The following is a 23008-nucleotide window of genomic DNA, read 5'->3' on the forward strand; positions in this document are numbered from 1 at the left end:
AACGCATTACCTGAAGAACACATTAAATCACAGGCATCGGATCAGCTTGCCGGGCGGGACCGGAGCTCGTAACATAGGGTACGAAACTTTCCACTTAAAGGAACTGTTCCACATCCGAAAATATTAAAGCAAGCATAACATGCAATGAAATAAACTCCCGCATCACTATTGGTATACTTTTAAGTGGAAAAGACTGCTCTAGGCAGCACAAGTTATCCACTTAGTGAACATGCTCAACAACGTTTTTTATTGGCCTTGATTGCCGCATCACCAGTGGAATGACAGGATTCTAATAACGTCATTATGACGTCATGGATGCCTTGGTGACTTTGAAATAGTCCGCACAAGACAGTCTGCACATCTTTGCAGGCGTGCACTAAAACACTAGCGGGGTTAAGGCCTTAAGAAGGACAGGAATGTAAATTACACCAATGACCTCCAAGATGTCATTTCAGTTTACCCCCCCCTATTATGTCGCATGACTGTCACATACCGCATGCCTCCGTGGTTTGCCGTATGTGCTGCCAACGTTGTGAAGCATATGTTTTGTCTTTTTTAGGGGTTCTGTGAACTTTTTGATCACAGCCGGTTGCCGTTGGCTGCGTCCTCCCCACTACCCCACCTGATAGTGATTACAGTGCAGTTTGCAGACCATCACCCCGATCTGACGCAGGGTTGCAATGTCCTCTTCAATCTTTTCTACCTCCTTCAGAAGCGAACTCAGATTCTCGTCTTTGGCTGCGAAGAAGTATAGCACATAGTAACACACCACGCAATCCCAACACCGGCGGTGGTAAAACGGAGGTACCGCCTCACTTTGATTTGGCCGATGAGAGAATACCGCGTTAGCTGCTATTGCTACAATTCGGCATCAAGGTAGATCACCATGCCGCATAAGAAGTCACAGATGTCGCACATTGGCCAAATCGTGTAAGTTGGACGTTGATTGACCCCCCCCCCCCCCCCCACCCCGCTCCCGTCCCTAAAAATGTTTCATCTTATTCAGTAACATACCGATAAAAGCGAGCTGCACAATGATGTCACTTTTAGGGCAAAATCTGACAGCGGACCACACTAAACTGTACTCGGGAAAACAGACTCGAGCGGAAAGTGGGAATGAGCTTTCCCCCTTTTTCGACATTATTCACAGGACAGTTGCTGCATGCCGCCAGGCTGACTTACAGCGCTCAACATTCAAATCGACCAGACTTACAGCGCGCGGCTTAGATCGGCCAGACTTACAACGCTGAACATTCTGATCGGCCAGACCTACAGCGCGCAATGCTCGGATTGGCCAGACCTACAGCGCCCAATGTTCAAATCGGCCAGACTTACAGCGTGCAATGTTCAGATCGGCCAGACTTACAGCGCGCAATGTTCAGATCGGCCAGAGGAATCTTCATGAGCAGTTTGTACTTGTTGGCCTCCAGGCCCGTGACCGAGCCGTCAGCCAGTGCTCTGGAATAGGTCACGGTCAGTCTCAGACCCAGCTCCGATGGCTGAGGCGGGGCTGGCGCCCGGCTGCCCCGCCTGAACTGTGTCCTGAACATGTGTCGCAGCAGAGCGGCAGAAGAGGCTCCAGGCAGGCCAAGCGGCGATATGCATATGCCTCGTTCGGTCTTTTTCTCGACATTCGTGTATTTTGCCACTGGATGCAAAATCTGCTATAAAGAGCAACGCATCGCTTTTAAGAGAGTTTCGTAACAACGTTGAGCAACCTTAAAACTGCGGTAACGAACGTCCGAATGTGGAATCCTACAGGGTGACAGTTTGGTTGTGCTATTCGGCGTCCGCTTACGTGGAGGGCTTGCGGGTGGCTCCCGCCCGCCGCTTGATGCTGGCGATCACAAGCAGATCGTTGAAGAGAAAGAGGCAGCGCTCCTTCTTGGTGCCCAGAGTAGTCGTCATGGTCACCTGGTCGTGACGAATCAATATCCTACGGGTGATGTGGGGAAATACAACATGTCACAAACAGGGATACGGGAACGATTTCAAAGTTGACGGGCGAACGGGAATGGCCTGATTAACTCCACCCCCCTCACACTTCCATTACTGCATCTCTCTACTTTTATGTTTTAACCTGTTGAAAAAGTCACTTGTTGTTTAGGAATAGTTGTCATCTACGTGCCATGCTGCGAGAGGCGGCGAAATATGTACCATACTTTTGGATTTATTTTCTTTTGTGCGTAACATTTTGGTAAGAGATGTCTGATACTGCTCTTCATTTGCACATTGCGATATTACCTGACGACCTATTTATGATGATCGGGGAAAGCATACATTATCAACATGCCGCAACACCACACTCTGTGACCCATGTCGTCCGCTTTTACGATCATGATACCGAAATAAAAAAAAAATAGGCCGGAAGTGCCCAAAGTCTTTAATTGCCCATTTTTTAAATTGAAGCCGATCATTAGTGGACAGTCATGTAGGGCCTCGGTCGAAAGATGCTGCACCTGAATTTGACTGCTGTGATAAGCACGCAATATTTTCCCTTCCGGCGTTAGAGTTCACCACTGAGATAATCGGTATGGCATTTCATCGCAACATTTCCCCTCCTAACTGCTTGCAGCTTTCAGTCGTTACAGTCAACCAGCTCGCATTTTTTCAGCTCAGATAATTCAAAATGACCTGCTTATCTTGAAACGACGTCCTAAAAGTGTCACATTTCGAAGTGCAACTTTAAAACGCGCCCTGGCGGCCGGCTAGATACCCTTCGCTAGGTATCTAGATACCTAGATACCCCAGAACGCAGATAACCGTTTCTAGGCAAAAGGTCACATTCTCATTCGAGGTCAGTGACCTTTTGAAGGTCAAGGTGACCAAAATCATACAAGATTGCTTTGAGTTTTGCATTTGACTAAGCGACAAAGATTACGCTAGGCAGTATGTTCCTAAGACAAAATGTTGACCTAGTTCATTCATTTTAGGTCAATGACCTATTCTGACCTCTAAGAAGTCCATGGAAGATGTATAATGCGGTTCCTGCTATCAATAAACTCAAAATGAGCTCCAGAAACTATCCCACACAGAAAACCCTAGACTAACCAAACAGTTTGGTTTTGCCCTTGGCGTGGCCTTCATACCTGACCTTAGATCCATGTAATTTTCATTCAGCTGCTGTGTTGCCTAAGAAAGCATCTCAGAGATGTATGGCTTCGTCTAACACTCCGTTTTTGGATCAGATTAAATGATTCCATAGAAATTGCCTTCGCTGAAACCATGGTCTGATTTTGACCTGCTATAGGTCAGCGACTTTACAAGGTAAATATAAATTTGTGATGCCAAACGATCTGCTATTCAATTGTCTACAGGTATGCAAAATTTGGTCCGGTTACGCCGCGCCGTTCGGAAACCATTTTGGAAAAACCTTCGGGGGGGGGGGGGGTCAATTTGACCTCCCATCGGAGCACGTGTTAAGCCTCTCAGCAAGGCAAGAATAAAAGTGTATCAACGCTGCAACAAAACTGCGCATGTTTCTTGACATTGGTTAGATGCGGGCTTGACTGAACATATACAAAAATCTGAAATTTTGCACAAAGCGGACCATTTTTCTATTTGACTTTGAAGCAGACAGCAGAGGTTGCATATTCACATGAAGTTGTATCTTCAAATGACTAGGATAATGTTCCGCAACGCTGCTCAGCACATCTATTGTCATCTGTAATTGTGACACCCATGCTGAGTCTGCATCGCTAGGTTTGCATTCGTAACATGGTTCAAATTTCATCAAGTTTTGCACGCCTTCAATGAAGTCAAAACAAGCAGCACAGTACTTGCGAATTCCTGTTCTACTCAATGATTGAGACGAAGTATTAGTGTCACCGACTGAGCCATTGTTCCGGCTGTTGACCTCGTCTGACGTGTTAGTATGTACACAACATGCCCGGTCCTGCTCGGTCCTGCTCACGTCCTGCTCGGTCAGCTTTGATAGAAGGCTGGAATCGCAATGAGAAGTCCCTGGTTCAAACCCCGTCAATCCCAGGAGAGAGGTCCTTTCCGGTACTCAACAGCATCTGAAGACGGCCGGAGAATTGACGGAACAAATTGCATTACGCTAAAACACCAGACGAAGACGACGTTCCGAATAATTATTCCATCGGTAATCACTTGTTGCCATTGTGATGAAACACAGCTCGAACATTTTGGTGCATTAAATGCAGTTGTTCTTCAGTTTTACTGCCCTACAATATATGACATCCAGTCTCAGAGCATGCTTGTCCTCGCCGCTTTCAATTAACACCATCACCAATATTCGTATCACTCGATGTGACTAGGATCGTCACGATTTAGGGGTCATACGGAAGTCATCGCTTTCACTTGTTCAGTCACTAATAATGCGATTTGCTGGCGGCAATGTCGCACATAACGACAACAAATTAAGTATTAATTAACATTTACATTGTCATGCCTGAGTTTGATGATAACTGGCAGCCAGTTTTAGCTAATTTTGCCACGTCACCTGCGAAATACGTAGCCTTTTGCGGACGTTATGGCAATATATGATGACTGTTACCACTATGAACTGCCGGGCGCCACTAGAACAGTCTCATCTCTCGGGCGTCAAATCCATCCTATTATGTCCCTGTCCCGTCAAACATCACTAGACTGTCCCCTCCTGACGCACGTCACCAATCCGCCCTGTGCCTCACCTGTCAGGCATTACCAGACTGTCCCCTCCTGCCGCACGTCACCAATCCGCACTGTGCCTCACCTGTCAGGCATTACCAGATTGTCCCCTCCTGCCCACGTCACCAATCCGTCACTGTGCCTCACCTGTCAGGCATTACCAGACTGTCCCCTCCAGCCAGACGTTACCAGGCCGTGATGTGCCTCACCTGTCGGGCATCACCAGACTGTCCCCTGCTGCTAGACGTCACCAGGCCGTACTGTCCATCTCCTGTCGGGCATTACCAGACTGTCCCCTCCTGCCAGACGTCACCAGGCCGTACCGTCCCTCACCTATCGGACATCACCGGACTCCCCTCCTGCCAGACGTCACCAGGCCGTACTGTGCCTCACCTGTCAGGCATCACCAGACTATCTCCTCCTGCCAGACGTCACCAACCCGTCCTTTGCCTCACCTGTCAGGGGTGGGGGGCTGTCAGACTGTCAGGCATTACCAGACTGTCCCCCCTGCCAGACGTCACCAGGCCGTCCTGTCCCTCACCTATCGGGCATCACCAGACCGTCCAGCCCGTCCACGGCCGCCTCCACCTCGCGCAGCATCTGCTGTAGTGCCTCGTTCTGCATGGTCTCCTGCTCCAGGCTGTTGATGCGCGAGGCCAGCTGGTGGACCTCGCTGAGCGCCGACGCAGCGCGCCCAGGTCCGGATTTCCGGTGGTGTGTGATTCACCAGTTGCTGCCGGCGGAGTGCGGGCATGGCAGCATAAAACTGCATAATACGCAGCACAACACCGGCTGAATGGCAGCCGGAAGTGCGGAAACCTTGTTCCAGGCGTGATGTTGAGAAATTGATTCGTTTTTGAAACTTGTAAAGATTGCATAGGGCACTTAAAGCTGGTCATAGCACAAGTTTCCAGGGGTTGCTGGTCCTAGCAGGAATCTGGCAGGAAGCAGTTTTACGGCAACTGGCGTCTTATCTCACCTTGATAGGAGCTCGTACCGGGGTATCCTCTGCACGGGCATGATGAGAAGGTGGGTGAAGCTGAGCTTCCGTTTGTTTGAGCGCTCCAAGCTCTGTCGGAATTGTGACAGCTGTCTAAGTCATGTGAACACTTGAGAAAAAAAAAACGTTGGCAAGATCACGCGCAGTGACGGGGTTCCACGACAACCAAATCGACGCTGTCTAAAAGCAGCCAACAAATGAAATAGCGACATCTGTACTATCTGTGTAAGATTTTTTAAGTGAACACGTTCCACGCCGTTGCACACCCTTTTATGAAGCGCTAACGGCTGAAGTGGTCATAACAGCGTTGATAAGCCCTGGCACATCTGAGGTTCGAGCCCGGGCCCATCATGTGGAAGCCAAAGCGATAACCACGGCCCATTACGTTCCCTCTTTCTCTCTGCTCTCTCTCTCTCTCTCTCTCTCTCTCCACTCTCTCTCCTCTCCCTCTCGTCTCTCTCTCTCTCTCCTCTCTCTCATCTCCTCTCTCTCTCTCCTCCTCTCTCTCTCACCTCTCTCTCTCTCTCTCTCTCTCCTCTCCCCTCCCTCTCGCTCCTCTCCTCCTCTCTCTCTCCTCTCTCCTCTCTCTCTCCTCTCTCTCCCCTCCTCTCTCCTCTTCTCCTCTCTCTCCTCTCTCTCTCTCTCTCTCTCCGTCCTCTCTCTTCTCTCTCTCTCTCTCTCCCTGCTCTCCTCTCCTCTCCTCCTCTCTCTCTCCCTCTCTCTCTCTCTCTCTCTCTCCTCTCTCTCCCCCTCTCTCTCGCTCTTTTCTCTCTTTTTGAGTGCGATAATAATGTGGATATCGCCATTTTATTTTTTTCAGCCACTTGTGTAAAGAGGCTCAACATGCCTGCTTTCGTCCGTCTGTCTGTTTGCCCGTTTTACCTTAATGTACCTGCTGGTGAACACTGTGTGACACGGGCGGGAATTTTCCACACGGTTCGCATGCGCATGGGACAGTTTGCGGTGTCGAGTGGCGGGTGGGCACGTGAATGTGGACATGACACGGGCACGAAAGCTCGTCTTCAGGCCCATTTGAGTACCATCAGTTTTAAATCGGTCATTCAATCTCATAGATTGTAGCCCATATGGAGAGCTATCCTGCATCGGAAACATCAAGTCAAAATCGAATATCGATTGATTTTCACCCCAAGTCCATGCCGATCAAAAACGCAGCCACTGGTTCACAGCCGAGAGAGCTGGAACCGTATGCTGTACGCATCTCGTGAAACGATTTCACACATGGCAGTCGCGAATAAAAGTTCGGGATCCAATTTCTCTCTGTCCATCTGTATGTGATGTACAAGCTTCCGAGCGCGCTGCGCTCAGGTGTGCCGACGGATTGGGGCACGAGTGACACCATGTGACCGGCAGAAAGCCTGTGGTGCCGGTCTTGAACCGATCGGTGGCGCGTGGACGTGCAATCAGCCGGACCTCTGCAGAATTCACGTGAGCCAGGGTACGAGCCAAACGGAGGGTGCTGTCAGCTCAAGACCGCTGGCAGTATGGACCTCATTATGGGGTACGTACTTCTGTGGCCGACGATTAACAGCATGCCCGCAGGCGCGTGCAAATATTTGTACTCAAGGTTTTCGGAGTGCCGGAAACCATGAGCAAACCGACACAAGTTCCCTGAATGGAGACCGCTGTCGGGGCTATCCAACGATATCCAAATCTTGTTTCCGTACCACGATGTTCACGCACGCGCGTGCTCAGCTTTTGTGACCGTTTTCATTGGACCCCAATCGCAGCAGCTCTCACGGCAGTGTCAGGCGTGGCGATGAGCTTCTTACATAGACGGGTAGCTGGGTGATGTATTTGGGGCGAATCCAGCCGGTAAAGGTATGCACCCCGCACGTGGGGCGCGACCAAACACTGACAATCATCTACCATTGTCGCCAGTCTTCCACGAAGTCGGCAGGGATAAAGGTCGAAGGATAAGTCGACAAGGATAAAAGTTGACAAGGTTAGAAGTCGATTCGGAAAAGTCGAAAGCAATAAACACCGGCAGTGATAAATATTTAAAACACGTCAAACGGAAAAAATTGGTGGGAACAAGACTCAAACCAGAAAAGTCGCGAGTGATAAAAATCGACAGTGATAAAACTCAGATGACAAAACATCTCAGTTGATACGAATTGCACATAGATTAACGATGATTTGGATAACAGCAAACAAGTCGGCAGGCAAGAAGATTAAGCCGGAAGAGTCCTAATGATTTGACGCCTGCCATGAAAGGGGATGTTGCCGACCGCGCCCTGATACGCCGTCGGATTCAATGGGCTTCAGGGCCTGGCGTCCCTGAGGCCTCGGATTCGGGCCCGCCCACGCTCGCCTGGCAAACACTCCTGGCAGGAAGCCAGCCTTCGAGCCTTTGGACCGAACGATACTCAACGCACCTTAAGCTACCAGGTGGGCGATCTACTGTGGGCACCCAGCTAGGCTCTGTCTATGGGCATCCAACTAGCCTCCTCACATGCTCATCGAAATTCCCGCTGTGACCATTTTCTTACACATTCAGGAACAAGACGGGCGCCCACGGCGGGATGGTGAGCACGGCGGCGGGCCTGTGGCCAATGCCATTTTTTGTTAACCTTGTTGCTGGACAGACACGTGCCGGCCTCTCAATGTTCGTTCGTGGTTCTCACTTCCCCTTCTGGAAACGAGATCTTGAATCCTCGGCTCCGCAAGGCTTAATACCCTAGTTCCCGGATTCTGTCCGTTGTTTTGCAAGAAGCACTTTGTTTCATGGTCCTCACTGTTTTATCCGCAGATAAAAAGATAGGTTCCCCACTCCAGCTGGTTTCTTAACAAGCACCAAAGCCTAGTTCCTGGTTCCCATTGACTTTGCACATGTACCAGACCTTGGTTGTCTGATCCTTACAAGCTTTTTAACAAACACCAGGGCCTTGTTCAAGATTCCCGCCGGTGTTTTGGTCTCCACTTGTGCAGTGTTTTATAATATGTTATCCTTGTCGATTTTAATTCCTTTGGCTGTTTCGCTACCCAAATGTACCCTGTCGGGTTCCTTTCGTTTCGTCTGTTTCCGATTCGACCTGCATCCCTGGAGACTTCAATTCCTTTTGACAGTTCGTCCTTCAACTTTTTCCGTTTTTGTTCATTACCTATTAGTGCCAATGAGCTGAACAACATGTGACCAGATTTAGTTGTTTTTAGCCATCTGGCGTTCCATCCAGGAGCGGTCGAGCTGTTTTTGAAAACTGTACCCGGCTGTTCCGCTCCGCCAGCGCGTTAATCCCACGCTCGGTCCACGCGGCTCTGTATTTGGGAGCGAACATGTGTCTGCGACATGGCTGTAAACTCTGATGCCGGGCAAGTGGCCATATGGCTGGCTGGAAAGGCTGGTATCCAACGCGAGCTTGCGCGTCGTCGGTGACCGGCGCCAAGCCACCGCACGCGCCCCTGAGCCAGGCCCTCACCTCCAGAAACTTGGCCAGTCCGGGCTTAAGTTGACAGGCGCGCCGCAGCGCCTCCCGCGTGTGGGCCAGTTGTTGACGAACGCCGTGTACGGTCCAGCACACCGGTGCTGTTAGCTGAAACAGACCCAGCACACGACCCGTCACAGCGTGCCTCGTGACAACAGTAGTGTGGTCTGTCACCGCAGGACGGGTCGGCTGACGCAGCCACGGCCGCTCTGACACGGCAGGGAGGGCAACTGACACCGCTGACTTGGATGGTGACGCACCCACGCGCATCAGTCAGTGACAGTCACAACCCGACCGCCCAGGCGCACTGCTGCCTTTTTAGCGACACTGTCGGCTCGGCCAATGTCGTGCGCTGATTCGTTCAGAAACAACACAGATTTGGTCCGAAACACCTCTGGCTCGACCAAAACCATCGACTCACTATCTACGTCCCATTGTCGCACGAGCATTAATGCCGTCGGTTTAGGCCGCGTCACTTCTGTCGACACACGGTCAATAGACTGCACGCAGTCTGGTTGCTGGTGTAGTTTCAAGCACTGGTTAAGTGTCAAATAATAACATGCAGATTACAGATCAACAGCTCGGATCAGTGCAACCTTTGAGTAGGGCAAATGAACACATGAAAAGATGCTGAAGACAGTTAGTGTTCACATGTGGTGGAGCACAGCCTCAGCAAAGGCAATTCATATTTAAGCAAAAGGGCCTTTATTTCCCACTTTTCCGGCGTTATGCGTTAGAAGTACCCTCACTAACAACTCGACTGCGCTGCCGGGAGACACAGTTTAAACGACGTTAACAAGCAAGCAATGGTTGTGTTGACAAAACTGGAAATTCCACTTGATAACATCGTGATAACCAGCACCCCTGATATACTTAAGGACGATTTACCATAGAATTCCGACCCATAGATCAGGTAACGCCTAGTTGCATATGAAATTGATAGGAAGCTCCCTCATTCTAGTGGGGAAATCTATGCCAGCAATAGTGCACGACACTAACACTAACCGCGACAACTCCTGTTAAAGAACGAGCTCACTGAAGGTCCTTTATACATGGCTGCAAACATACACAACATTTGGGAGTGTCAACAGTCTGCGGTTGATGGCAGGACGTAATGGTCTATGCATTTGATGAAAGAGAGGAGGCTTCATCCTCTACCCCCGACCAACATTTATAAGGACGTGGCTACATTCGAAAGAACCGCTTTTCGTGTATTGTGAGTGTTGTTTAGCCACTTCTACCACCACCGCTCAGCACCCCCCCCCCCCCCACCCCCCCCCCCCCCCCCCGATCTTTGGCAAAACTTCACTCCCGCTTTTTGGCACTCCAAGTACGCCCGCATACAGCTGCCACGTGAGCCTCCGATACCACACTGGAGTCATGACTGGCGTCAAACGACGCCAGCAGCGGTCATCTTGACACTCGTTTGACCGTCACCCGTGGATACCTGTGGTGTGTCTACACAAGTCAGTATACCCCGGTCGCTATCCCGTCCCCGGCCCCATTGCGGAACGAAATGTGAGTTGAAGTCAGGATCGCAACCAAACAACGAATGTTACTGGAACTGAAACCCATTTCGCCGTGCCACCTGATCTATTCGATGCTGTTTTGTGTGGGCAAAACACAACAAAGCAAAACACAACCATGGTCCGTTTGACCAAAGCATGCTGCGTCTTGAGCTGACGTCAGTGGTTACACTTTGCCTGTAAAAGGGTCTTGGTCACTGAGGCCCCTCGTTTGCCTCGCCGACTGATTTACGGTAAATAACGGTAATGCCGAATGAGGTAGCTAAACAACGATTATTACATTATGACGGCGAACATTAAAAACTGCGGCCGATCCGCAGCAAACCAGTGTTGGCACCCATCGCTGATATTTGTTTGTCTTAAAAAACATGTACGTGTTTCCCTCCTGAAATTCAATACGGTCTTACGCGCCTCGTTCAGCTGCACATCAGTCAGGGCAATGTAAAACCATACCATCGCTCATGAGAGCCACCAGCTTGGTAACGCCTCACAAGATGAGCCGTTTTCCATGGTTACCGAAGAGCAGATCACTTGATCTAGGCTACTGTCCGATCTTTGACTGCGACTGACCGGGACACAATGTCATATCGGGTCATGGACACCACTACCCTGACCATTCGCGCCTGCGATTTTTCTGGCAGATCAATAAGTCAGTCCCAAACGCAACGCAAAACTAAAAGGAGCCTATACAAACCTCGGGGTTTACTGAACTCAACGTTACAGCTTGCTTCAACAAGCACCGAAGGCACGACACGTCTTTGCACTGGGCGAACTGAAGACGACAAATAAAGGCAACAAACGACCTCAAACGGGCGACCTAAAAATGCACACATTCCTAAGACGTCAGGGTGCACTAGCGAGGAACATTATTCACATAGATTAGACCGTATTAGAAGCCTTATTCCTCGGAGAAAACCAGAGAGTGGAAATATAGTTAGGTTGATATTCGGCAACATACCTTTATCGAAACAACAAAAAGTGTTCTTCTGCTATTTTTTCGATAAGGACATGTTGCCGACCCTAACAACCAACTATATCTCCAATATCCTGGTTTTTCCCCGGGGAATAAGCTATTACTTTTGTCTCTATCTATGCACACATACACACAAAAAGTAAACAAACTCTGAAGTACAAGAAAGACAACCCTGCATATTACACTATTTTGCGAAAAATATCCGAAGGCCATGTTGTAGTAAAATTAGAAGGCGTAAATAAAAATGCAATAGTTGCACTTACTGGACATAACGGATTGTCAATAGCAGGATGACAAAAATAAAACGACTTTACTAAATGACCACTTTGCGAGATAGAGAGATTGACACAAGACAACGTACTATTGATGCACGCAATCTACATCTTCCCACCAACCCTATCAAAGATCCTGACCTTTCCGTACTTGAAAATATTCATGTAACTGAGGTCGAGGCACGTAGGTATATTCACTAAACATGAGCAAATATAATGGTTCTGACGGTATACTCAACGAACTTTTAACGCTAGCAGCACTCTCACCTGGCCAGCCGCTCTCTAAACTTTCCAACACATCTCTGCAATCAGGCCAACTTCCTAAGATTTGGAAACATATAGTTATGGCAATACTCAAAAAGAAAAGCTCCAACTCAGATGTGACAAGCTTTCGCCCCCCCCCCCCCCCCACCGATCTTCTTTCTGTCCTCAAAAGTTTCTGGAGAAGAAAATCGTTTTTAAATGGTATTAATGAATATCTGGTAGCAAACAACTTGCTATCAGAAGACAGACCCCGTCTCTCTGTCTCCGTCCTCGTCCCTGTCCTCTGTCCTCTGTCCTCTGTCCTCTGTCCTCTGTCCTCTCCTGTCCCTGTCCTCTGTCCCTGTCCTCTGTCCCTGTCCTCGTCCCTGTCCTCTGTCCTCTGTCTCTGTCTCTGTCTCTGTCTCTGTTTCGTCTGTCTCTGTCTCTGTCTCTGTCTCTGTCTCTGTCTCGTCTCTGTCTCTGTCCTCCGCCTCTGTCTCTGTCTCTGTCTCTGTCCTCTGTCTCTGTATCGGCATCGGTATCGGTATCGGTATCGGTTATCGGTATCGGTTATCGGTACCGGTACCGGTACCGGTATCGGAATTCTGTCTCTGGCGCTGTCTCTAGCTCGTCTCTGGCTCTGTCTCTGTCTCTGCCTCTGTCTCTGTCTCCGTCTCTGTCTCTGTCTCTGTCACTATCTTACGTTTGTAAAGACGTACATGTGGAAAAATCGCCGTTTGTGGGTTATCAACAAGATCCTATTTGTACAGGCAGCCACGGACGCGAAATCTCTTGCTGCTGGAACGCTTGAAACTACAAAAAATCGTTGGCATGTCTAGCACAGACCGCACACAAACAGACTCGTGCATAAAGGTCCTGACCAAGACCAGCTATAGGCAACACTGACCCCGACAAGACACGAACTTCCAGACGACCTTGATTAATACGATAATATGGCATATATGGTTGGCGGAGGCTGCCAACAAACACCACCAGTTTGCTTATTCTCTTCGCGCTTTGTTCAGTTTTCGTAATTTGCCAAATCTGAAAGCCCACAGAACTCCACGTGATGGCTACGTTAAAGCTCACAGAAAGTTCGCCAGCCCGTGCTGTTAGAGTCTGCGGGCTTAAAAGTGTCATAAGACTGAGGGCGCCAGTATTTTGGATTTTGAAGTTAACAGAATCGTATCTGTTTCTGGTCGGTGGGCTGAACCGATCCACCACTCGGGGAGGTCTTACGTAGTGAACAATCAACGGTCTTGGTCGTAATAACCGATTTCGTACGATAACAGTTTCGCTATAATGTGTCCCAAATGTTTTGCACACGGCGAGCCAGCTGCTCCCGTAAGGCTTGATGGTACACTCGATGTGGTTGACCCATAGACGGCCGCGTTTTGTCGGTGCAGTTCAGGTTATATATATATATATATATATATATATATATATATATATATATATATATATAGCAAATATCTGGCTCAGGAAACAAAAGCTGCCGAAATCCCAGTAATTTCGAGTTTTGGAGAGAAGACATCTGTTTTTGCCCTGTCCATGCCTAGTCCTCACAGTGGATCTTGCCCGCCCTCCCCGCTGGGGATTATCCGTGGCGCCGTCCAACCCCATCACAACCACCGTCGCCGCGTGACCTCCGGGGCGGTAAGGACTCACCTGTCGAGGAAGACCTCCCCGATGCCCTGCTGGCCGCTCCAAGGACTCACTTGTCGAGGTTAGACCTCATCGATGCCCTGCTGGGCTGCTCCAAGGACTCACCTTGTCGAGGAAGACCTCCCCGATGCTCCTTGCAGGGGCACTGGCTTCGGCCGGTGTAGGGGACTTGCCCCCCCCCCCACCCCCACCCTCGGGTCCTAGCTCGGTAACAGGTGGACGGTGCAAGCTGTTCCTCTCAGGGCATAGCGACTCTGCCGGGTACGTGAGCTCCCGCTCCTTGTCTCGCCGGCTCCCCCCCCCCCCCCTACCCCCCCCCCCCCCCTATACCCGCTTTTCCCGCATCCGGCCCACTCGTCACTCCCAATCCTTGTTTTATAGGGGTCGCCGTGCCCCCTCGTCCGCGTCCCCCGGGTTGATCGGATCCCGGTGGCTGAGGGGCGCGTCGTGCGGGCCAGTCACGGCGCGTCCCAACACTCCACATTGGCCAGGATATCCGGAGGCGCGGGGGGCCCGTGGGGCCCCACACGGGTCTAGCGGCTTGTCGCTCGCGCTGCGGCTGGGTGCTCCGTGCGGTTTCTCTGCTTAGGGCGGGTGGCCGTGCGCAACGGCTTAAGGGGTTAAGACGCGGCGGCGCTGAACCACGGTCAGGACGAGGAGGGGTCTCCCCGGTTACACCTGGCCGTGTGGGAGGCGTCGTTTCGCCCCGTATAGCACCGAGGTAGCCCTGGCGGCACCACCACCCCCCTGGGTGAGTGGGCCGTCTCCCAGTTAGGCTCCGAGGTGGGTGGGGCGCTCCGGTGCCGAAATTAACAATAGCATTGCGTGGCATCTACAAACCAAACAAACATCTGCCCCCCTGAGAGGGGGGCGGACTGCGATGATCTAAGGGCGCGGCGATAAGTCGGTTCCACCTGCCCCACGCGTTTTTGTCTTCCGGAGTGATGTGAAGAGCTTAGCATCGCCTTTACCGTTTCAGCGTCGAAACGGATGCGACAGGTTCGGAAAAGTCACCTGCTGTGATAAGCTGAGAGATGGCGCGATCGAGGTAGAGTTCGCAAAGGGCACCGATGCGACTCGAGCTATGACAGCCACTGAATTTGTTTACGCCGCGAGAACCGAGGGTGGAAAACGAGACGTGATCGTGCCAGTCACGGCCACACCGCACCATACCAAAAATTTATCAAAAGGCATCGTAAACTGCTATGACCTTCGTGACGTCAGCGAGGAGGAAATCATCGAAGAATTGGGAGCCTTTGGGGTCACCGCAGCGCGCAGGATCACGACCAGGAGGGGTCATGACCAAATTCCTACAAGCAACATTATATTGACATTTAACCGGCCTCATCTACCGTCTAATATCCGCGTTGGGTACGCCGTTGTCAAAGTCAGAGTCTTCGTTCCAAATCCGATGCAATTTTTCTCAATGCCAGCGCTTTGGTCATACAAAACCACACGGCCCGCAATCGAGCTGTCTGTGGGAAGTGTGCATCTCTAGAACATTCGGGAGACCAGTGTACTTCTGTGCAGCCCTGGTGCGTGAAATGTGGCACGGGGCAGGTACCGCACACAGTTTTCGATCAAAGTTGTCCAGCCCTCATGAAGAAAAAGAAAATTATGTCACTCAAAACCTCAAAGAACATCTCTTTCCACCAGGCGCGTGAACAGTATAAGGCTAATCACCCCAAAGTATCTTACGCCGAAAAATCCAAAACCTCTGTACTACAGTCCACCAGCATCAATCACATGTCAGCGGTCCAATTCATCGCGCTCCTGCGATCCTTCCGTTTGTCTGTGGTGTCGGCGGGACGGGCGACTCCCGCCCAGTTGGATCCTCCGGGTCCTTCAGCTGCGTCCTGTTCGCCCAACGCTGTGCCGCCGGCCCCTCAGGTGTCATCGGGGTCGCTAACGGGGGAGGAAGAGGGATGGACGGTGGTCAAGCGCGGCCATGGTCTGCGGGCTCGGCCGTCCTCGCCGTCTGGCGCACCGCTGCCCTCGTCGCCTCCGGCGACACTGGCGAGTGCGTGCGGACGGGCAGCGGAAACGATGGAACGGCATAAGGCAGGCAGGCGCGCCCGCGACGCCAAGCGGGCCCGCTTGGCCGAGTTGGAGAGGGCTAAGGCGGCCAATCGTTTGTCCGGTGCAAGCAAGGAGCCCGCCCCTCGCAGTGGTACCCCATCGCCCAGAAGGCCAGTGGAGGCCCCCGCTGACCCCCAGACGCCTGGCAGAGGCCTGACGATGAGCCCTCCTCCGCCGCCACCCCGGACTGGGTACGCTGGCGTGAAGCGTGCCCCGGCCGGTCCCCCGTCTCCGTCGGACGGAGGGAGCCACAGAACTTGTCCCAGAGTGGGGCACGTTCCCGCAGAATCGAGCCGTGGCTCTCAGTCTGAAACGTCTGCTCGTGCAACTGGCGCAGTCCAGTTCATTTAGGACGTGTCCGGTTTTAGTATGTGACCTCTAACGGCCCTTTTAACACGCCCCCTTTACAGGCATTTTTACAGTGGAACTGTAGAGGAATAAGGGCGAATGTCCTCAACCTCCAGGCTGTCGTCAGCCGTAGCGCTGCAAGAGACCAAGCTTGCTTCTGGTCACCACTGCACGCTGAAGGGATACGCCCTGTTTCGCAACGATGTGTTAACCGACGGTATCGCACACGGCGGTGTCCTCCTTGCACACAGCGTGCCAGCCAGGAGGTTAAACCTGCGTTCTACGCTACAGGCTGTAGCCGCACACCTACATTTTAATCAACGTCACATCACAGTGTGTTCCTTATATCTTCCACCTGGTGTCGCTTTTCTATTGGAATAGATGAGGCGTTTAGTGTATGATTTGCCTTCACCACTTCTTCTTTTAGGCGACTTAAACGCTCATCACACTGCGTGGGGCTGGGATAGCACGAACACCAGTGGAAGGATTTGCGAACATTTTATCCATGACTTGTTACTGTGTGTTTTAAATACAAGGACTCGTACCCATTTCACACTTCCGTGTGGTCAGACTTCCGCGCTTGATTTGAGTATTTCTGGTCCCGAGCTGGTGGAAAGCCTCGAGCGGTCTGTGGCAGATGATCCAATGGGCAGTGATCACTTCCCAGTATGGCTTCGATTCCAGATAAGGAAAACGTTTGGTGTAAGACCACGACGTTGGTATTAAAAAAAACTAAATGGGGTGAGTTTCAAGCTCGACTGGAGACACTGTGCCAAACCGAAAGTGAGAGGATGGCCCCCTCTATTGAGAATTTTACTCACTGACTTCTAGATTGCGCTAGCGATTACATCCTGCGCTCTTCTGGATTTCTCCGTCGCACTCCTGTGCCGTGGTGGACAGAGAAGTGTCGTGGCGCAATTCGCGCTCGCAAACGTGATTTCCGAGCTTTTGACGCCAGAAGTAACCTGGATAATTAAGTAGCTTTTAAGAACGCGAGAGCTTTCGCCCGTCGCACGATAAAAGAAGTGAAACGTGAATCCTGACGTGTGCATGTAAGCACGCCTAGCAGATTCACGCCAACTTCGCGGGTTTGGGCTCGGATCAAGCGCATCTCTGGAAAGTTTTCATCCGCGCCACTTCCTGTGCTACATGATAACGACCAGGTGGTGACTCATCCGTTAGATGTGGCTGACGAGATCGCCCGAGCACTCTCCCGCCGTAGCGAAGGTGCAAACACGAGCCCACTGTTCTTACGGCAAAGAGCGCAATGCGACAAAATCGTGGTGGACTTTTCACAAGGCGACCACAGGCGTACAATGAGCCCTTCACTTTGGTGGAGCTGGAGTCGGCAATTACAAAGCTTCGTAGTGCATCGGAAGGTCCTGATGGCATCCACAATGAGATGCTCCGACATCTGCCACCGTGTGCACGTCGCATACTGTTGGAGGCCTTCAACAGGATATGGTCAAGTGGTGAATTCCCTCCGGCCTGGCCGGAGGCTGTTGTGGTGCCTATTCTAAAACCGGGAAAGAGTGGGATAGACCCTCTTCATTACCGACCCATTTCACTGACGTCATCACTGTGCAAGCTCATGGAAAGAATGGTAAACGTTCGACTCACCTGGTTTTTGGAGAACAACGTTATTTTTAGTAACTCGCAGCGCGGGTTTAGAAAAAAACTGTAGTACGGTGAACCACCTTCTAGCTTTGGACACTACGATTCGTAAGGCTTTTCAAGAGCAAGCGCATATGGGGACAGTGTTCTTTGACATTGAAGCCGCCTATGACGCCACATGGCGCCATGGTATTCTTCAAAAGCTTTATAAGTATGGTATACGTGGCCATATGGGTACTTTTCTCCAACAGTTTTTAGCCAAACGATATTTCCGTGTTCGGGTCGGCAACGTCCTCTCCGATAAGTACCAACAAATAAACGGCGTGCCCCAGGGTGGCATGTTAAGAGTAGCGCTGTTCGCAGTTATGATAAACGATATTTGTGATGTGCTCCCCCAGTCGGTCGGACGTGCCCTTTTTGTTGACGATTTTACTATTTGGACTACTGCAGCGAGGGCACCAGCGATGGAGCGACGCGAGCAGCTGGCTGTGGACCGCGTTGAAAGATGGGGTGGCATGAATGGGTTTTGTTTTTCGGGCGATAAGGCCGTTGCAATGCATTTTTGTCGTCGCCAGAGATGTGATGACCTCAGCATCCGTCTATATGGTCGCTCTATTCCAAATAAGGCCGTGGCCAAGTACCTTGGGATGCACGTTGGCCGCCGCCTTACATATAACGCACATATTAAAATGTTACGCGACCGCTGCTTTAAATCTCTCAACAAACTGAAGTGTGTGTCTCGCACGTCATATGGGGCAGACAGAAGCACGCTTATGCTTTTGTATCGTTCACTCGTCCGCTTCAAACTGGATTATGCATGCTTTGTGTATGATGGCGCGTCTGAATGCAGCAAGCGTGTTCTTGATACCGTCCACCATACTGCCATTCGTATTGTTACTGGAGCGTTCCGCACATCACCTTCCGCCAGCCTTTTAACGGAGGCACACGAGCCACCACTTTCGACGAGGAGGAAAATGCTCGGCATACGTTATGCCTTGAATCTGCTGCAGTTTCCACTTCATCCGACATAGTCTGCAGTACTTTCTCGGCTTGCCCTGAGTTCCCTCCGTGATGGGCCGCAGCAGCACGCTTTAACTTTTGGTTTCAACCGTTGGTTTCCGAATGAGAGCCTTATTGCTCGAAGGCGGAATTCCTCTTCGAGGTGTAAAGCTAGTAAGCCACCTGGCTTCTCCTCCTTTGCAAACGACCATACTCTTCATTGACACCCCGCTTACGGAAATTAGGAAAAAGACGTCACACCACACCTAATGAGATCCAGGGCACTTGAGGTTCTGGCGTTTTATGAAGGATACACTCTGACGTACACAGACGGATCCAAAACCTCGTATGACGTGGGTTATGCTTTCGTCAACGGTTCTGTCACTCGATCGTTCTCGTTACCAGCCCACTCGTCAGTTTTCACCACGCCGGAATTAATTGCGATTACCAAGGCGATGTGCTTCATAGAAGTTGGTGAGGAATATTCACACGCCATTTTTACAGAAACACTGAGCAGTCTCTCTGCACTGAAGTCTTTTTATCCATCATGTCGCCTTATACAGGACATTTTATCACGCCTGACACAATTGAATCGGGTTGGAAAGAGAGTTGCGCTGTGCTGGATCCCCAGTCACGTCGGTAGTGTGGGCAACGAGTTGGCCGATGCCGCTCCCAAGCGAGCAGCGGTGGCAACATATACCCGGTTTTTGCCTATCCCTCCCAGAGATTTCTACCCAGCAGTCAAGATCTTCCTGAGAAGCAAATTGCAGCGCTGTTGGGACCAGGTGGGCGGCCATGAGTTCAGGCCGATAAAAACCGAGTTGGGCTTGTGGTCGTCATGCTCCCGCAGTGTGCGGTGGGTAGAAGTGGCTTTATGCAGGTTGCGCATTGGGCATACGTATGCCACCCATGGCCATCTGTTGCATGGAGCCGACAGAGTCCTATGCCAGCGGTATGGTGCCGTTCTCACTGTCCACCATGTCATTGTATCATGTCCGTGCCTCATCGAAGAACGACGACGTCACTTTGGTCCGCAGGCTTCGTTCCTGACGATTAGCGATGTGCTCGGGGACAGTTCCTCGTTTCTTGATTCAAAACAACTCTTTTCGTTGTTAAAAGGTATTGGTTTTCAAGTTATTTTCACACCATACTAATTAAGTAAAAGCATCGTTATGGGCGCAAAATGACCATTGCAGTCGACGCGCCGTAAAACAACAACGATCTTCCCCGATGCCCTGTTGGTTGCTCCAAGGACTCACCTTGTCGAGGAAGACCATCCCGATGCCCTGTTGACTGCTCCAGTTGTCAGCGCGCATCATCAGCTCACGCAGAAAGTCTTCGTGAATCTCCAGGATTTCAGGAATCTGTTTGCGTATGTCAGAGAACGAAATTACCATGTGTGAGTAGCCGTACACAGGCAGTAGAAGAATGGGAACAATAGGTCCCCTCCAAGGCAGCGAAAAAAGTACAATTTCACCTCGTTGCGCCTTGGGTTTCATGCAATTGATAGTGTATTTAGAGCTCGGCCCTTCCAAGAAACGCTGTTAGACAAGCTTTTGTATGCGGTTCACTAAAGTGGCAAAAATGTGCTTACAAACGTATTAGCGTTCGGCTGATGCAGTAGTTCCTAGCTACGAGTTTTTAACCCTGTTCCGGACGGATTCCCATCACCCCTATTCTGTGGGTGGGCCGTGGCTTCCCGCCCGAGATCTCGCGAACCACTGGCCGATAAGAAATGGTTTTCGTTTTCTGGCAACGTGATTTGCAGTTACAGAAAATACGATCTGAAAGTAGAATACGGCGTAACAGGGTGAACACGCCAAAATTCAGGACATTTTCGATCAGACACAGTTATCCCGGTTATCTTCTGATTTTGACGCATACAATGCAGAAAGATGGACAGTGGCTTCAGATGGATGCATAATTAATATGTTCAAAATTTGAAAAATCGCAGACGTATCCACGACATGCCAAGCGAGATGGTAACAAAAGTCATCAAAACGCATTTTTAATTGGATGTATGTAGAGCAAATAGAATGGTGCTCCCTTTTGTCATGAGGAAACCTTTGACATAGGCATGTCCAGTTCTCCAAAGGGGGGAAGCAGCAACACTTGTTTGGAGCGTGACCCACCGTCAGCCGCGTTTGTCAGTTGACGGGCCTGCTGCTGGTGGTCACTGTCTCCAGTTATTTTTGAACACGCGCTTGGGCGGGACGAATTTAACCGTTCTGAGTTTTTCAGAATAATTTGAGAACGGTGAGATGTAGCAACACCAAGCTATGCCTAGTTGCAGTCAACTGAAAAGCCAATCTTTTGCTTTGAAAAAGATAAGGCTATTGAGATCGCTAGCCTGCACCACGCCAAAGTCAGTCCATCGTCGTCAGCGGGGACACTTTATGGAACCTGTTAAGCTGATGCTTCAGTAGAGTGTAAGACGACCTCAGACAATTTTAGACAGTTTCTAACGCAATAAGACAAACACAGTTATGATAACAACTAAGCTGATAAATCTGGGGTTATGTACGAAATCAGACCAAGGTCAAAAGCAGACAGCTTTGTACTGGAAAACTTGCTTTACGAGGTAGCTTCTGACGCTGAAAATAGGTTTTGATGCCTGAGGTAGCTTTGAAGCTCGAGGTAGCTTTAGGTAGCCTTTGACCCTTGAGGTAGTTCTTGGCTCCTCAATCACAGCGATGTTTTTGGCTCCTCAATCGCAACGATCAGGCAAGGTATTTCGCATTCGTCAATGTCCGGAAAGGTCACTAACAAACATGGCCTCGATCAACGATTTGCTTTAGAGAACATGCTTTCGAGGGTACTTTTATCGATTGCAGCTCAATTGGAGACCTTCTGTACATTGCAAGTGTCTTATTCGCGGTAGGCATCAGCATTTCTGTGGGCGCCAGACAGTGCGCACAGTTTCGGGTAGATGACTATCCAAACATGATCGCCAGATGCCCGCTTTCATTGGATGCCCGCTTCCCCCCCCCCCCCCCCCCCCCCCACCCACCCACCCACCAACACCGGATCCTGAAACTACCCCTGTGGATTTCATGCACCCGAAGTTTTCACACAACGCGTAAAACATACATTGATGCAACGGCATAAAAAGAGGTGGGATTCTCCCACCTGCCCGGAATAGAACCAGAGTGTTAGGTCGCTTCAAACGCCTGCGATCATGGTCCCCCTGCACGTCTGCAGGTCCGGACGTCATGGCTTTGGGACTCGGGATCCACATCAGAGGTGGCAAGACGTGGGGTGTTCAGGTCCTACCATATGGAATATATCCAGGAGAGTGTTTGGGTCCATGAGGGCACCCAGTTCCGGTTCTCGTAGTTTTCTGGAGTACTGAAACACGCCAAGAGACCAGGGATGTTAGCATGAAGGAAAAGTACAGCCACCATCAACCTCGGAACAAAAACAGACGGGTTGCTGGTCCTGGGCGCTTATTATGCGCTGTCTCTTAATGAAATCACTGCATAATAGTGGATAAGGCACGTGAGCAACTTTTGGACAACTATCCCAGCATCTGGTACGTGCACACGGTTCCGTGAAATACGTACAGGAAGACGAGAGCTTTGAACGCAAGAACCTTTCAAAGTATGATCTCAAAGAAACCTTTACGGGCTCGGAAACAAGGCACTCACTATCTATTCGTGAGCCAATTCATCCCTCAGTGACCTAAAATCAAACTCGCCACGCTCCGTACTCACACTCATGAGGAGCCGAAGGGACTCCACGTAGGACTGCTCCGTGTCCAGTAGCTCTCCGATTATGAACAGCCTTCGCCCCTGCCGAAGATAAAACGCCGTACATAAGGAAAATAATTCATGCATGGCGTCGACAGCCCAACAGTGAAGCGCGTAGTCAATGCAGACGATCGCAACATTTTTGTCCCAGCTTGATTGCAGACCTGCTGAATGTTGCGTAAATCGAAGCCAGAACAACTTGACTGTTAAATTGTAAGTGCGATTTAGGCACCTGTAGCAAATGCCACGCACGTATAAAGTGGAGCTTCCCATACCAATCATGCCAATCTATTTACCCGAATCACTGGTATTTTGAAAACAACCGTCGATGGATTTTCTTTTGTTCGGAACTCGATCCTGAAAATATACGCTAATTGGGGGTGCTGTTTTAGAGATAAAAATGTGTCGGCATTTGGCATGTTTTGAAAAGGAGTTATCTTTTAACGACCGTATCTAAAAAGCTAT

The 23008-nt window shown here is 50.5% G+C and overlaps 1 protein-coding gene across 1 annotated transcript in view; it reads right to left on the reverse strand.

The window, feature by feature from the left end:
* The window catches only part of LOC119107558 (rho guanine nucleotide exchange factor osg-1), a 120622-nt gene that overhangs the window by 78873 nt on the left and 18741 nt on the right, over nt 1-23008 (reverse strand). The window contains exons 2-4 of the mRNA XM_037231044.1: nt 22508-22585; nt 22068-22142; nt 20054-20158 (exon numbers count right to left, since the gene is read on the reverse strand). Of these exons, the coding sequence (XP_037086939.1) occupies nt 20054-20158; nt 22068-22142; nt 22508-22585 (258 nt within the window). The remainder of the gene's footprint in view (nt 1-20053; nt 20159-22067; nt 22143-22507; nt 22586-23008) is intronic.

Source organism: Pollicipes pollicipes, unplaced genomic scaffold, assembly GCF_011947565.3.
Source record: "Pollicipes pollicipes isolate AB1234 unplaced genomic scaffold, Ppol_2.1 Scaffold_6686;HRSCAF=7923_pilon_pilon_pilon, whole genome shotgun sequence".
Classification (NCBI taxonomy): domain Eukaryota; kingdom Metazoa; phylum Arthropoda; class Thecostraca; order Pollicipedomorpha; family Pollicipedidae; genus Pollicipes; species Pollicipes pollicipes.